Genomic DNA, 17,334 nt, shown 5'->3' with positions numbered 1-17,334 from the left:
GTACAGAACCTGTGATGTCCTGATTCCTCTTGTGTTCTGCTGTGAAAACTTTTGGATTTGGAGATCAACATTTCTCTCTTATTTTTTTGTGTGTGATCAGGACAATTGTGGAGAAGATGGGCCTGCAGGGGAAGGTCACCCTCTTGCAGGCCAGAAAGAAATGGGATAACTAACAAAAAAGGGGGGGGGGGGGGGGGGGTGAGACGAGGGACCAAAAAACCCCAAAGAGCAACAATATATAAGAAAATGGTGTTAACTAAAGTGTGTTAAAAAGTTATTTTGGCTAGTTAAAATCGAAACATGGTTGTGTGATATTTGCTTAAATGTGTTCCAATTTTGGAAAATGTACGATGATTCAGCTCATAAATCATGACACACTACATTAATTATGTGACTCAGTGCTGCTCATTTATTGACTCGATTATTCATTCCTGCAGCTCCTCTTTTCTTTTTTTTCTTTTTCTTTTCTTTACTATTTTCTGCAGCATTAATCTCTTGGTTTGTAAAAATGTTGCATTTTACTGTTATATTTATATGTTCTTTATAGATTTTAATGACCAGTTTATCACCATCCTCTAATAACTACCCTTTTGAAGTAGCTGACACTCATAGGGATCATTTTGTGCCAAATAAGAGTTACTATGCCCAGAAAACACACATATTTACGTGAGCAAATACCCAACATGATGCAACTTGCAATGGTAACTTATGCTATCAATCTAACCTGTTCTGGAGCAGGTTGTGTTCCAGATTAGAGACCAGCAGTTATAAAATCACTATGTACTAACTAATCAGTTATCCAGAAAATAGCGCCACCATTCGTGGAACTTTCCTCTGAGGGATCTGTTGTCTTTCACTGATGAGCATCAAAAAAGAAGCAACGATTCTAAAACAAACCCATTTTTGATCATTTTTTCCCCTGTTGGCTGTAATTTTTTAAGTTATTTTGTTATTTAAACATTAACATATGATCCTTAAATGGACACCTATTTGTACTTTTTGACCTTATATCAAATATGCACACAGTCTAAGCCTATCACCGGAGCCGCATCACTGGAGCCACAGCACCAATCCATCTGTCCATCTCCTGCTCCCCTCTCCCCTCACTCGTGAACAAGACCCCAAGATACTTAAACTCCTTAACATGGGGCAGAAACTCGTCCCAGAACCAGAGTGGGCACTCCTGCCTTTTCTGACTGAGCACCATGGCCTAAGACTTGGAGGTGCTGATTCTAATTCCTGACGCGTCATACTTGGTTGTGAACCGCTCCATTGTGAGCTGCAAATGAAAAGATTGTGCCACAGAAAGACTAGAAAAAATAATTTAGACTATATGACCAAAAACACAAACACAAATGTTAGTTAAAAAAAAAGGGCTGCAAGGTGTTGCCTCAGCAGATGGATCTGCGTATTTGATTTGGGACTGGTTTAATGGTAGAACAGCAGTAATCTTTAGCCACAGATTCACATTTCCGCGATTGAGTATTTTCAGCAATAAGTCAGTGTGTGTTTAAATTGACATTGAATTAATTTCCTTATTTCTTTAAAGGTGAAAGTGCATGTTAATGAATACATCAGTGTAAATATGCCAGTTAGCCAAAAGGCTACCCTTCATCTGTCGCCCCTGGCAGGTCAGACAAAATCTATAAACACGAAATTTAACACACCATCAGACAATGTAGAACGATCTAGTCCAGACCACAAAAACATAAAATTACAACATGAAATGTCATAGTACATAAAACAATAAATATAAAACATACAACAATAAAGATAACACATATTAATATAAAATTAATAATCACTAATCAAATTCCTCTTTAGCCATTGTTTGAGATGAGTTTTAAATGTGTTGAAGGTAGTACATTCTCTTATTACAGCTGGAATATCACTCCAAATCTCACTACCTGTAACTGATAATAACTGTTTGCTGAGTGTTATGTCTAAAAGGTACTGCACAATCGCCTCTAGTAGAGGATCAGGTTTGTTTTCCACTGATAATGGATTTTAACATGACTGACCAATGATTGTGGAGCACGTCCATGTTGGATCTTATAAATACAACGAGCAAACTTCAATGTTTTAAAATGTTCAAAACTTAAGATATTATATTTCTGAAGTATGACGGAAGGAAAACGTTACATTATTTCATAGTTTAAAAAAATCCAATTTCATATGATCAAATTTATGTCAAAAAATCAAAATTTTATTCCCTCCTATGTCATGTGTGAGTACTGTACTGTAAATGTCATGTATATCAGATGATACTGATAACCTATTGCTAATTGCAATAACTATGCAGAGGTCTCTAGGCCTCGACTTTTATGGAGCATGTGAAGTTTGGGGCAGAGTGGACAAAGAAAAGTTTCTCAGCAGGTTCAACAGATTGCTACAACACAGACCGATGAAGTATTGCACTCACTCATCCAATGTGGCAAACATGTAACATACACCCTAAGACTGATCCTGCTTTTTACTCCTTTGTTATGATTTAATCTGATATTCTGTAGCCTTGGAGACAGTTTGCATAGATTAGAATGTTAGATTCCTGTGATGTCATCAATGCCCATGTTTTGTTTTAATGTCTTGTGATAGTTCTAACTGCATACAAAGTCAGAGTTCAAGTGGGTTTAGTACAAAGAGTACAATTTTGAACCAGTTTCTGACATGTCGTTAAAATCTCAGCCGACCTTTACCACACCACGTGCTGTGGGTGTGCGTAAATATCTAGGTGAGTAAAGTCTCCTTTACCTGTTAAATTCATCTTAATTTGGGGCTTTTCCTTCGGGTGTTTTGATTCAGTAGTAACCAAGTGATCTTTGTACAAACTGCAGACCGCCACACTGAGCCCTGGTTCCTCAGGATAGAGGACAGGACGTCAGATGGGCGAATCAAGAGCTCCAAACGAAAAGATTGTGCCACAGAAAGACTGGAAAAAGCTTCCAAAAGAAGCAAGGACAGCAAAAGTCCACCCCCAGGCCTCAGCCATCTTGTCTTGGAGAAGTGTAAGTGAGACATTCAGAGAGATTCTTTTGTTTTCTAGTTATTGATCATCTGTAGGCCTGTGTGGAGTTCAGAGGTCTAATTGGTTTTTGTTTTTGCAGCTGCTTTCAGAAAGAAGAGCAGCAAACGAAAGTCAAGCAGCGATGGAACAAAACAACCACGCAGTAAAAAGAGCAAGACATCAAGCTCACAGGAGGAGGCCAGCTGCTCCGTCTATGAGACAGATGCACCTTTGCCCAGCACATACAAAAGTCACAGTATAGGTAAGAAGTACACACCACACCTGCAGTGATAGAGCCTCTTTCCCAAGCTCTCAGAGTTTAGCTGGTATCCATCTGCTAATCACCAGGAAGCTTCTAACAAAGCCTGTATGAATGTGTACATTGAGGCAATGACAGCTTTCCTACATACAACTAATCACAACCCCTGTGTTTGTTTTGTCAATCTGTAGAGGACTTTGAAGAAAAATACAAAGAGCAGGATAAGCTGGGTGAAGGAGGCTTTGGGACTGTCTTCTTTGGAAAACGCAGAGAAGACAATTTCCCAGTATGGCTTCTTATGTGTGCACTTTACAATTCTTCTAGTTCCTCCTGTTCTCTTTTTTCTAAAACACATTTTCTCTGTAATGCAGGTGGTGATTAAGCATGTTGCTCATGTTTTAGTCAGCTACCAACCAGTGGTAAGAAATGTTTGTCTTTTTCTGTTGTTTTCCCCCAACGTGTACCTCAAACAGCCTAATGTTTGAACACTGACCTTGATGTTCTGTTTCTCAAGCTTCTTAATGGTAAAATGACCAAGATTCCCAAGGAGGTGGCATTGCTAATAAAAGTGGGGGCAGGACCAGAGGCTACAAGCAGCAATGTGACGCCCGTTTTAATCGACTGGTATGACTTGGAAGACGAACTCATTATGGTCTTTGAAAGGCCAAAAGAAAACATAGACTTGGAAGCCTACCTGGCAAACAGAAGAACCTTTGTGCACGAGAGGGAGGTTAAGGTCAGCGAGTGGCAAGATAACATATATGGCAATCCTTAATGGATAATGTAAATCTGATTATTTGAACGTATTTTTCATTTGTCTGTCAGGTCATAATGAGACAGCTGGTACATGCAGCCGCTGAAATGCAATCCAAGGGTGTCTTCCATCGAGACATTAAGCCAGACAATATTGTGTTTGACACATCGCCTGATCATTCAGCATTTCAATGTGTCAGAGTCATTGATTTTGGCATTGGAGTCACTTTTAGACCAGAAGCAGTCACACGAAGAAATGGTAGGTCGTCAGCCTCACTGTTTAAATGTCCTTGCCTGCCCACACGCTTAGTGCCCACACGCTTAGTGCCCACACGCTTAGTGCCCACACGCTTAGTGCCCACACGCTTAGTGCCCACACACTTAGTGTACACATGAATTCCTTACCATGAAAAATTTCTCTCTGGATTTTAGGGACCAAATCACCTGCTCCAAACTGGCAGGACTTTAATGCCACCACAGCAGATTGCGTCACAGTTTTGCAGCTGGGTATGGTGATGGATTGGCTGGTACGTCACATCATCCCTGATGACAACAACACATCTGAGATGTGCACTGACATTTCAGAGGGTAAGCTGAATGTTAATTCTTTAACCTGTCGCATTACGAGGCTTGAAAATTCTGTTTTCTGTGTTATCTGTCTTTATCTGTATCGCTAATGCACACGCAGACTTATATAAACACCAACGTGATAAACTCGAACCCCACTTTTGTATTTCTGAACAGATTGCAAGTGTTTTCTGTTGGGTTGTTACTGTCAGAGCCATGAAGACCGCCTCACCCTAGAGGAAGTTCAGAATCATCCCTGGCTCAAATGATGTATTGATGCCAAGCAAAACAGTGTTACAGAGCAGAATCTCTAACAGAGAAGTATTCGGTCACATTCAAAAGCTATGGCACATAGCTGTCCATGTTTTTATCATTTCTATCATTTTTACAGGGCCCGCCCCTCTGGAAGCACCCCACAAGAGCAAGTGGACCATGAGATCGCAGTGGAACTTCCACCCGGTCTTTAGTCTTGTTGCCATTGTATTTTCCATACATTTCCCACCCACCCCCAGCAATCCGTGGAAAGGGGATCTCTCTCTGAATTGCCTTTCCCGAGGTTTCTTCTCAAGTTTTTGAGGAGTTTTTCCTCGTCTTCTTAGAGAGCTTGTGCTGGGTTAAAAACTGTTGCTACTATCAGCCTGAGTTATGAATACAGTTGTGGCCTAATGTTTTGTCAGTGGTACAAAGTTTGCTTTTGCGCACTTTGCCACTTCAGTCTGTATTTAGAGCCATAACTGTATACACAACAGACCGAACATGCTCAGCTTTGCCAAAGCTAGCAGGAATTGGAGTTTAATTTGATCAATTAATTATTTATGAATCAATTTAACAAACAAATGGGCAAATGTAAAGAAATGTATCAATCAGGGAATTAGTAGCAACATTAATTGAACAATCTAAATTTATTGGTTAATTATTAAATGAATCTGGATAACTCATCCTGCATCTCCTGTGTGTTTATGTCACTGATATTGATTTATTAATGATTATTTGTTTGTACTAATGCATCATAATTTCCTTGAAAGTTAAAGGGTCTGGATTTCATTTTTTTTGTTTTTTTGGGGTTTTTTTTGCCTGTCCCGTTTGGCTCTTTTGCCATCAGAATTATTGTCTAAAGGCGAAGAAAGATGCCCAACGGATTTACTTTACCAAATTGACCATCCCAGCCTTGCTGTAATGGTCCATTTGATTCACCTTTTATTGTTTATTTTATTTTCACTTGCTGAATACGGGACAGACTTGACTGGAGGAAAGAAAGGGGAGAAAGAAAGAGGGAAAGAAAAACAGCTGAGAAGAGGGACGGGGAAAAAGGGCAAAAAACAAAAACCAACAGAATAAGCAGACAAAAAATACATATATCGATCACCTGGATCACCTGTTGAGAAAGAAAGAAGAAAGCAAGCAGAAGAAAACGAGAGTAATAAACATCATCACAATGATCTATGGGAATATGACAGTAAATACTAAATATTAAACATTATTGTGCAGCACGTAAGATTGACAGCGCACAGTGTGCTTTGAGGTAGGAGCCAAAAAGGGTGTAGTTTGTGTGTGATCACCCGTGTGTACACCTGTGAGCATGGACGCGCTTGTTTTTTTTTTAAAAGGTTCCTTCATGTAATGATCTGCTAGAGGGTGTGGGGGGCCACTGCCCCGTTCTCCAGGGCATGAAGCAGGTATGGAGGAGATCAAAACTCCAGACATCCAGAGGCCCCCAGAACACAAGAGACCAAGGAAGACCAACAGGGGGGCAGCCGCGCCACTATCCCAGAAAGAGCTGAGGAGAGTCCCAGATGAGGGGTCACTCAGCAGCCGCGGAGCAGAAGCCAGGGGGGTTGCAGTGACGTGCCCATGAGCTCCGCCGGCATCCAGCTGTGCCTGAGTGACCGAGCCCCGGGCCGAGAGGCCGAGGGCACCCCACCCCCGAAGTGGCCCGAGCGAGCCCCAGGCTCCAGGCCCCGATAAGCAGCCACCAAGGAGTGAGCTGGTGTGTGCCTGGGCGCCCATCCCCGGACACAAAGAACCACCAACGCACCGATGTCTGAGGGCGTCCGCCACCGGCAGGGGAAGTGGTGGGGGGAGATAGGCCTCCAAACCTTGGAGGGCCTGAGATGTCCTCAGAGAGGTGGCGTCTGATACCCAACCTGACATATAGACACAGACATACAGGCACACACAGATACAAACATCCATTCCCACCCTCATGATCTTATAAGCAATTACTCCACACTCAACCAACGTGAAGACAGACATAAAGAGACGCTGTACACACAATCACACTCCCCAAGCGTACTCTAAGAACCGGGTCTAGGTACCCTTGCCCCTGGAGGGGGAAACTGCACCCAGACCCAGGTAGTGTTACCCTTTTCCCTGCGGTGGGGAGAAGCAGACCGCCCCGTTCATGATTTGCACTTCAGTTCCATCCTGCAGGACATTGGCTGGAGCTGAAGTGAAGGCTGATGGGATGATGCCCTGATCCAGTTCATGTGTGATGAGAAACAGTTCAAGTGAACTAAGTGAAGTATTGACTCATTTTTTTTTTCCTGTTCTTTTTCTCATTTATCTGCCCACTGAGTTTTCTTGCCATGAGGACGAAAATGATCTGTTGCTGTGACTTCAACTACACACACTTCTTGTTTAATGTTTGACCACTAGGTGGCACTGTTTATGTAAATGAAGTGTTTCTGGAATCTTTTCAGTTCAATGGTTAATCATCTGCCTCCATCTAACCCCATCCCTAGTGTCCCCCTTTCACACAAAACCTCTGCATGTCCTCCTTTACTACATCCATGAACCTCCTCTGGTTTTCCTTCTGTCCTGATTGGCGGCCCCACTCTTTAAAAAAAAAAAAAAAAAGATATTTGATGTACAGTGTGTTCTTCCTGCAGGTTTATACAATTTTTATTTTTATTATTTTATTTTGCCTGTTAAATATGTGAATGAGAATGCTAATTGTTCAAGTGTAGCTTTGATTTTGTGTGTGTGTGTGTGCAGTGAGGACGTTGCTGTGACTTTGACTACACACACTTGTTATATAATGTTGGACCAGTAGGTGTCACTGTTGTCCATGTACATGGAGTGTTTCTGGCGTCTGGAGAAAATCAGAAAAATTAATCAACTTTTTAACACTTTATTAAAAAATATTATAGATTTTCACAGACTCAAATGCATGAAGCAGTATTTCATTCTACCAAAGTCCTCATTTTTTTTGGAAGAAAAATCATTGGTGATTCATGCATGTCTGACTTCAAAACAGACGTGCATGTGTGATTGTGTCATCTGGGGCAGGGATGGCTCAGTAGGTGGAGTGGTTGCCCCATGATTCACTGGGTGAATGGGTTAAATGCAGATGAGTAATTTCCCCACGGGGATCAATAAAGTATACATTATTTTTATTACACAATTCCTCTAATTCATCCACCCTTTTTCCTCAAGTTTGCCTCCATGTGCTGGTTGTAGAATTTCTTCGAGTGGGGGCTGGCTCTCACTTGTATTCTAGAAACATTAAAAAAAATAAAAACTTTTGTTTGTTTGGATAGTACTGCCATCTTTACCACCTCTTTCATTTTGGATGGGTCATGGTAAATCTTATCAAGAGCATTCTCAGCCCATGTAGTGAGGTCTACCAGGGGGAGACTCCCTTTAAGGCTGCTGCCAGGATTGTAAGACTAAAAGGCAAAACTGGTTTAAGTATCTCTGCTGGAGCAGGTAGTTTGTTGCAGAGGCTGCAGAGCTTCTGTTTAAACTATCATGTTTTGCAACATAACCAACCATGCTGATGTCAGCTCAGTGTGAGTGGAAGACATGGGCATGATAATCAGTGATGTATTCATAAACTGCAAAAGGATGTACCTGTTCCAATTCACTTCCTTGTAAACCTCCCTCACCCCAGTTCTCTGCTCCCATCCAAATTCACTGGTCATAGAGCACTTTTGGTGAGGTGAGGACATGCTTTTCCTTATGAGGTGTTAACAAACAGCATCAGCCGTGGAAGCAGTGTCTGGTGGGAGAGCCCACACCAGAAACATCTATGCTGGGTGGAATAGTGAAATGCCTGGCTAATTCAGGACAGACAAAGCAGAGCCACAGGGGAAAATTTTTCACCATACCCATTTATTAATCCAACTGAGAAAAAGTAGATCTAAAGAAAACTAGGTGCTAACTTTAACCAACATGTGACTTAAATTATGACACTGCAATCAAAGCAGATTAAAGAAAAGAAAAAAAAACAAGTTGGGTTAAGCACAAACAGGCCCACCAATCAATACTAACAAGGCTGGAGCTGTCACAGTAGGGACAGAGAAATCTGTGGAATAATGTTTGCCATTGTACTCTGGATGTGTTGCCAGACCCATAAGACAGTTCTACACGGTGTTACTGCTCACAGAATGGGTCATGGAGCACCACAACACAGGATTCAGTCTGGTTCACTTGGGCAAGATTCCCATTTGTCCATTCCTCATAACTGGAGGGTGTGCACTTGTCAGGCTGAGGCGCTGATTAACAATATATATATCAGAGCAACAATGAGGACATTGATTTTTTTCTGTGGTGCACACAGGTAAGTCAGTCTGTCACACCTTACTGCTCTGTTGTCCTAAAGATGACCAATGGCTGGAGCTCAAAGTGCAAGTAAAAAATCTACACTCCACCGTCACAACTGAAGCAACAACACAGAGGTGAGTCTTTGCTCCCCAACCTTGTGTTCAGTGGAGCAGAGCGCTTTAATTGTCAGGTGGAGGTAAAACCTGCAGACCGTGGCTTTGTCCATATTCAGGGGTAGCATGCTTTGAAGGCCGCATTTGTAGGCAATTATGTCACAGTGACGCGACGAAGGCTGTCCAAATTCGAAGAGTCCTCCAAATGAGGCGACAAATGCGTCTTTTTTTTCCCCAGATTTGGAAGATGGGTCGGATATATCCTTTGTGGCCCACCATATCCCAGGATTCATTGTGGGTGATACAGGAGAATTTTTCTCATAACAATCGCAGACGAAGTGGGAGTTAATGCGGGAGAGGAATACACTTTTAAATTTAAGTATATGAAAATCTGGTGGCACAAAAGTCAAATTTTTGTAGCGGTTGTGTTGTGAAGCTTTGGGCAATTAATTATGGTTATTTTTTAATTAAAATAATCTTCGTAAAAATTACACATTAACTAGCTTGTATGGTGGGTCCTGCAGTTTTTCATGTATTCCTGCTTCCAGCTAATTTTGATTTTTTTGAATTAACCTTTTGGTGATATGTTTTAGAGAACAAAGACCAAACGAGTCAATTTATTAAAATGAGAGGAGAAAATGATAACCTCTTCACTGGGGTGAAGAATTCGGCAACTGTGGCATGGAGGTACAAGAATAAATCAATTTACACATGATATTCATACGTTCATATGAGTACAGTTTTATTAACACTCATACTGTACAGAACCTGTGATGTCCTGATTCCTCTTGTGTTCTGCTGTGAAAACTTTTGGATTTGGAGATCAACACTTCTCTCTTATTTTTTTGTGTGTGATCAGGACAATTGTGGAGAAGATGGGCCTGCAGGGGAAGGTCACCCTCTTGCAGGCCAGAAAGAAATGGGATAACTAAAAAAAAAAAAAAAAAAAAAAAAAAAAAAGGTGTGTGGGGGGGGGACCCCAAACAGTAACAATATATAAGAAAATGGTGTTAACTAAACTGTGTTAAAAAGTTATTTTGGCTAGTTAAAATCGAAACATGGTTGTGTGATATTTGCTTAAATGTGTTCCGATTCTGGAAAATGTACGATGATTCAGCTCATAAATCATGACACACTACATTAATTATGTGACTCAGTGCTGCTCATTTATTGACTCGATTATTCATTCCTGCAGCTCCTCTTTTCTGACGGCTCCACTCAGGCTTTGCTGGCCACCACCGTGCTTGTGGCAAAGCATCTGGTTGCTGTTGGGTCATGAGAATCCGTGGCATTGTGAGGAATAACCAGGCACCAAGATAATCACAGAGCCAGTTAATTTCCACCATATCACCTCAGATTTCTTAAAATGAAGTATACAAAGTTTGAGGTACGGTTTATTCTTTGAAGTGTTTCTTGGACAATCTTTGAGGGCCATTTGAAAGCTCCAGATTCTTTAGATTAACTGTCTCATACTTTGATTGTGAATATAGAGGATTGTAGCTCAAGGTAACATGGAAAGATGGAAAGATAGAGGTCTAAAGACTCATTTCAATGTTCAGCCTCTGACAAAAGGTTTGGAGACATGTACAAGGTTCAATTTTGAAGGTGTGGGACTAGCATTTTATTTACAGCTTCTCATACACAAGACAGATAATATTCAGTGTTAGGGTTCAGAAATTGAAGGAGGAATACAAAATAATGACCACTGATCTGGCCGGGTGAAGTTAGACGAAGATTTAATGACACACGTGCGGAGAGATCTAACCCTGTTCTCAGACAGCATCAGATCTCTATCTCCAAAACTTCAGAACACAGTTTTATACATCGGGGTATTAGAACGCCCCCTCTTGCGTAAATTACATGGATACGTCAACTCAAAACCACAAATGTTCTGTTTGACAACTTGTGACACGGTTTTAAAAAGAACATCGCGTCTTCGCCTCCATGCAGATGTTTTCCCCCACAGCTCGTCTCACCGCTGTCGCTTATCGCTGGAATCAGCAGATCGGTTTCCTGAAACAGCTCGGTCGCGTACGCCGGCACTCTTGCAGTTATAGCAGAATTAAATCTGAACTCTTTACCACAAAATGAGCCTACTACTATGTGTATGTATGTGTGTGGTTATGTCATAACCGCAACTGCACTTTGTCTCACCTCTCACCTTCTCCCCAGACAAAGGCCAGCACATCCACAACTGAAACTGATGTGTAATATATTGAATAAATGTCTTACTTAAATGGTACTACTTAAAACTTAATCAAAGAATGTAAACAAATAAGAGATCATAAAAATAACCTGATAAGCGTGTGTTGCGATCCTTCCAAAGCTCCAGTCAAACTCACAGTAGACTGGCTGGTCATAACGCCAACCAAAAGTTTTTTGACCCTCACTTGACCAAGGAGCGACAGCTCTTTCATAAGCACAAAATGCAAATGTGTATAGATGATTATAATCATTTTCATAACAGAAGTTCCAAAGGTTTCAAAGGTTGCCAATATGTTTGCTCCTCCTAATAGTCTAAAAGCAACCCCAAGCAAAACAGATTAAACTTTCCCCTATAAATGATCCCTCTAACTAAGTGTGTGTGTGTGTGTGTGTGTGTGTGTGTGTGTGTGTGTGTGTGTGGTTACGTGTGTGTCTATGTGCTAACCACAATCGCACCCCATTTCACCTCGCCGACTAGCTCCTGACCTCTCACCAGACAGAGAGACAGAAGCCACTCTCGTGTATGTAATAACCGAACCGAACCTATGTATGTGTACTCTACTGAATAAATGTTTTAATCAAGAACCTCTACTAAAAGCTTAATCAAAAGATATAAAAGTATAAAAGATAATAGCATCATCGAAACTGCTCCTCAGACTAACTTTCACTCAGACTCTGGTTTCGGTTTCACTTCCTGCAAAGCATGCAACTTCAAAAACATGTAACTTCCTGTCTTATTTTGGCACAGAGTTACTCTGCGTTAGGCCTTTTCTTTCACCATGCAGTCTGCATATAAACATTTAAGATTATAAATTCAACTCAACAGTTTAAAGTGGTTATAACTGCACCTGTAATAAAAGCTTAATTGGGTGCCAATATGTTTAAACATCTAAATGCAATATCACTATTAATAAATGCGTCAATGCAAATGCTTGTTATATGATTATGATGCACTAGCAATAACAAAATAATGAAACTAGAAATAGTAAAATGAAATAATAAAAATGGCAGAAAAATAACACCTCATTTCCTTACATCAGTCTAAATCATGCACATGGCATTACAATTACAACATATGGGGAAAAAAAAACGACAGATGGGTATAGCTTCAACAGGCTGTTGGCAAGACTCTCCACTTGCTCCTTCAAAACGTGCATTGTAAATCCTGGGGCGTTTTACATTGATACCAGTGTTGAAAGAGCAGAGGTAGAATTTGTGCTGGCGGCCGTTGCCTGGTGGCATTGATCAGCCAAACATCTGGGATTAGGTCCAGGCACAACATTGCCCACAGCAGGACAGTGGGTCAAAGTCAAATTTACTGAGGATAAAACACAGAAAACATGAAAGAGATTTTCACTCCCCTGCTTTTTATAGCAGATAACCTTAAAAAATATTCTGCAGTATATCAAAAACAGAAGAAAATCATAAACCAACATATGAACATTACCTGATGTTGCTGAAGTGAAGCAGAGCAAAGTTACAGAGGTTTTATTAGAGGTACAGCTAAGCATTTTGCAATTTGGTATAGTTTTTAAAAGTTTACATTTGTTTGGTGTTGAACAGCAGAAATGAGGCTCTCTTGTCAGAGGTCATTTTTTGGGGGTGACCCCCCCCCGCCGGGGGAAAAAACAAAACAAAACAAAAAAAACAGCAGGCGATGGTGCTGTAAACAACAGTAGACCGGTGTGTAATAAGCAAGCGAATAATGCAGAAAACTGAGATTTGAGTTGTTTTTCTTTTCTTGAAGTACACTGAGAGAGAGAGAGAGAGCTGTGCAGGAAGTGTGGTAGAAGCAAAACAGCAAAAGTAAGAGGGAATTAATGAGGATGTTTATCAAATGTGAAGCACAATTTTGATCATTTTGCTGCTGGTTCAGTGACTTTTGGTTGAAGAGTGAAAAAACTGCACCATCAGAATCTGAAATGTCGGCGTTTAGCTCCGACAGTGGTTCTGTGTATGTGCTGTAATTCCATTCTTTGTTTACATCTTTATGTGGAATCCATTGACCTGCTCTCATTTGCTGTTTTAGATGTTGGGGAGTGGGAGTGTTCTTGCAAAATACATTTAAATTCAAAACTGATTCAGGATTTAATGAATCGATATTGCATTAGTCAAGCTAAAATCTATTTTAATTGGAAAATCAATTTTGTAAACCCACCCCTACGAAGAAGATGGGGCACAACATATCCCAAAACATAATCATTCCACCCTATGGCAAAGAAAGTGCATCAGATTCAAATGCACCAATCCACATCTCCCTGCATTGGCAGGACACTTCCATTAGGGCTGGGTATCGTCACTGATTTCTAGAATCGATTCGATTTCGATTCACAAGGTCCCGAATCGATTCGATCCACGATTTGATTTGAATCGGGGAAATTTTGCCTCAGACAGTCAGAAATATTATAATTCTGATCACTTATCAGTACATATCTATATTTTTATATCTATAAAAAGAAAGCTGACACTTGTGAGACTTTATCAGAGGTGTAAGCTTCACAGCAGATTCCTTTGTGTCAAAGTAACTGAGGATCAAACACACACATGAAGGCGATTTTCCTGGTCTGGGTTTTTATAGCAGATGACCTTAATAATGTTGTGCAGTAGATCAAAAACGAAGTGAAGCAGAGCAAAGTTACAGAGATTTGATTAGAGACACAGCTAAGCATTTTTTTAAATTATGCAAAATTGCGAAGTTTAAATTTGTTCAGTATTGAACAGCAGAAATGAGCCTTTCTTGTCGGAAGTCAGTAAAAAAAAAAAAGAAAAAAAAAACAGCGGCCGACACCGTAGACTGGTTGGCAATAAGTAGGGGTGGGTTTTGATTATCGATTTCGAGAGAGAGAGCGCTCTACATGAAGTGTGATTTTATCATGGTGGAAGCAAAACAGCAAAAGTAAGAGGGAATTCCTGATGATGTTCATGTGAAGCGAAATGTGAAGCGTAGTTTGGATCGTCTTTGGCTGCTGGTTCAGTCAATATTGTTTGGAGAGAGATGAAACCCCCAGCTTCAGAATCTAGCGCAAAAAGGACGTAAACACAAAGCGCCCGCCGACGCTTCAAAATCAGTGAGCTGTCGGCTTTCAGCCCCGACGGCGTGTCCATGTCCGTGTACGTGCTGTTGGGTGAGAAAGGCGACATCTCACTGATTCAGATGCGCTAGGTCCGCGTTTTGTGTTTACATCTTTGTGCAGAATCCGTGTACCTGCTCTCATTTACTGTTTTAGCTGTTTGGTGGTTGTAGAAATTTTGTGAGGTTTAACCTGAGATTCTGGTGTTTTGGGCAAAATAAATTTATATTTAAAAATTGATTCAGGATTTTAATGAATCAATATCACGTTATCCAAGCCAGAATTGATTTTAATCGATAATCAAAACCCAGCCCCAACTTCCATCCACTACACAGTGATTCAAATCAATGTGCACAGAACAACAGCCTCAAGGTAGCAGTGCCTGCCAGGGGAGCCCACACCAGAAAACTGTCAGAATGAAGTTCATCCATCTGGTCAACATTTGTGTTGGTCGGAAGATTAAACTACCCTACTAATTTAGGACATGAAGAAAGCAGGGGCCAAAATAACAGTCTTCACCAAACCCTTTTGTTAATTCAAATGAGAAAGAAGGAACAATATCAAAATAGGTGTTAAACCACTTGCAACTTTAATTAGGAGGAGCAGGAGCTGTGAAGAAAGAAGCCCACCAACCAATAACAACAAGGCCAGGGCTGTCACAGTAGACGTCGGAGACAGTGCAATGTTTTAAGAGTTTCTACCTGGTACTTGCAGGGAAAGCTGAAGGGTCAGAACAGCTTGCAACATTTGACTAATTTCTCCCCTACACATACTTCCTCTTAAAAACACAGCATGTTTCCAGAGAAAAATAGAGCAGAGATTCCACACTTCATGGCTAGGACACAATCCAGAGAAACTCAGCAATCATCCATGCCCTCGCATAGTCAACTCAATAAGCAGCATCAAAGAATCCTCCCACAGACAAACAGCCCCAAATAGCCCATGTATGCCAAATCCTTTCTATTAACAACAGGGCAGCGTGTTGTGCACATCCACCAGTAAATGAAGCTTCTAACTTCACTTCAGCAATCATTTAACAGTCAGGGCCTACCTCTGTGTCTGGATCCATATCTGCTGACTTTAATCCTCTCCATCCTTGATGCAATGCTCCATCTAGAGATTCTTCAATAAATAGATTTTTGTTGGCAAATTTTAAAAACTCCAGAATCAAACAAAAAGCCACTGAGAAGCTGATACTGGGCCTGCATACATGTGCAAGGCCATCTACAAAAACAGTGATCACCGAAACAAAAAAGAACTTTAAATCTTTATCAATAAAAGAAAACTAAGGGAAACAAGTCAAATGCAAAGCACACAAAAGAACCAAAAACTCAGCAATCCCAAAAACATAAAGCCACACATCGATCCTCTCTGCTCCAACTGACACTGCATGAACAGATGCCTAAAATAAGCAATCAATACCGCCCAAATCACGTGACCCACCATAAACTATCACAAAATACTTTCAATACAAACCTCTTAACGGTGTGATTTCTGATGGTTATGTTTAACAACAGCATGAAATCTGTATGTTAAGTTCAGACAGGCCTCCTACAATCATAATCTACAATATTTGGTGGGATTGTTGAAAAGTGAGTGAATCTTTCAGAAATCTTGCTGCCATGTTCTTCTTCTTTGGGTTTGGCAGGCTAGATGCATCAGTGGTGTGTTACTGCCATCTACTGTTCATTATTTCCCAAGTCAGTCTTCTTCTGATTAAACAGGCTGGACTCGAACTAGAAGCACAAAGTCAGCCTCAGATCCCTACATTGTCTTATATAGACTAGCACTGTGTAGATATTGTAACTGTGTCTTTGTTTTAGTGCAGCAGTCCAGTTAGATTTGAAACTTAAAGTATATTAGCAGACATGAATGACTTCCTGCCTGTCATAGTTTCAGATATACAGTGTTAGATTGGGTTGGGCACGTCTGGTGTATTATCATCATCTAATAGCTGAATGTACAATATCAATCCACGGTCACTCAGGTAATGATTCATTCATTAATCTGTATTCACTTTGTATTTCACAGAGGCAGAAAATTTCCAATGTATCTCATCTCTTATCAGGTTTCTGAATATGAAGTATTCAAAGTTTGAGGTAGGGTTGTTGTTTGAGGTGTTTCTTGGACAACCTTTGTGGGCTGTTTGAAAGCTTCTGATTCTTTAGATTAACTGTCTCATACTTTCATGGTGAATATAGAGGATTGTAGCTCAACTTAACATGGAAAGTCTAAAGCAGGGGTCCCCAATCCCAGGCCTTGAGGGCCGGTGTCCTGCAGGTTTTAGATCTCACCCTGGGTCAACACACCTGAATCACATGATTAGTTCATTACCAGGCCTCTGGAGAACTTCAAGACATGTTGAGAAGGTAATTTATCCATTTAAATCAGCTGTGATGGATCAAGGACACATCTGAAACCTGCAGGGGCACTGGAGACCCCTGGTCTAAAGTCTGTAAAACATTTGGATGTTCAGTCTCTGACAAAAGGTTTGGAGCCATGTAGAAAATTCAGTTTTTAATGGGTGAAACTAATAATTTATTTACAGTTTCTCATACACAAGGCAGATAATATTCTTCATGTATATTATTTTTACAAATACTGGTCGATACAACAAAATAAAGAAAAACATCTATCAATTCATGTCTTAATGTTTTATACAGAACTTCTGATGGTGTTCTCTGATTTCCCAGGATGTATTTTTGATAGACTAACATGCATTTACAATAGCCAGAGTTGACTGAATTCAACTATTTCTAAAGTCCAATAATTACAAATAAAAAAGGGCCAGAAATTCACCCCTTTCCTTTCATTTAA

The 17,334-nt window shown here is 40.6% G+C and overlaps 1 protein-coding gene and 2 long non-coding RNA genes across 3 annotated transcripts; 2 read left to right on the top strand and 1 right to left on the bottom strand.

Moving 5' to 3' along the window:
- The first annotated feature begins 2,472 nt into the window (after positions 1-2,472).
- On the top strand, positions 2,473-5,504 carry LOC106097781 (serine/threonine-protein kinase pim-2). Its single transcript, XM_019362832.2, has 10 exons — positions 2,473-2,731; positions 2,835-3,005; positions 3,105-3,266; positions 3,455-3,549; positions 3,635-3,682; positions 3,778-3,999; positions 4,089-4,275; positions 4,449-4,604; positions 4,761-4,853; positions 4,975-5,504. Exons 1-9 carry the CDS (start codon positions 2,668-2,670, stop codon positions 4,850-4,852), a joined length of 1,197 nt encoding a protein of 398 aa, XP_019218377.1. The 5' UTR covers positions 2,473-2,667; the 3' UTR covers position 4,853; positions 4,975-5,504.
- Positions 5,505-7,013: 1,509 nt separating this feature from the next.
- Positions 7,014-7,739, top strand: LOC109203462 (uncharacterized). The gene is made up of 2 exons (XR_002063235.2): positions 7,014-7,099; positions 7,578-7,739. It is a non-coding gene; the product is annotated as an uncharacterized LOC109203462 (long non-coding RNA).
- Positions 7,740-12,469: 4,730 nt separating this feature from the next.
- On the bottom strand, positions 12,470-15,953 carry LOC112847874 (uncharacterized). The gene is made up of 2 exons (XR_003221711.1): positions 15,569-15,953; positions 12,470-12,764 (listed from the first exon to the last, which is right to left on the bottom strand). It is a non-coding gene; the product is annotated as an uncharacterized LOC112847874 (long non-coding RNA).
- Between the last annotated feature and the right edge of the window lie 1,381 nt (positions 15,954-17,334).

The sequence above is a fragment of the Oreochromis niloticus genome, linkage group LG9, assembly GCF_001858045.2.
Source record: "Oreochromis niloticus isolate F11D_XX linkage group LG9, O_niloticus_UMD_NMBU, whole genome shotgun sequence".
Lineage (NCBI taxonomy): Eukaryota > Metazoa > Chordata > Actinopteri > Cichliformes > Cichlidae > Oreochromis > Oreochromis niloticus.
The sequence above is the reverse complement of the archived record's forward strand: the minus strand, read 5'-3'. Positions and strand labels throughout refer to the sequence as shown.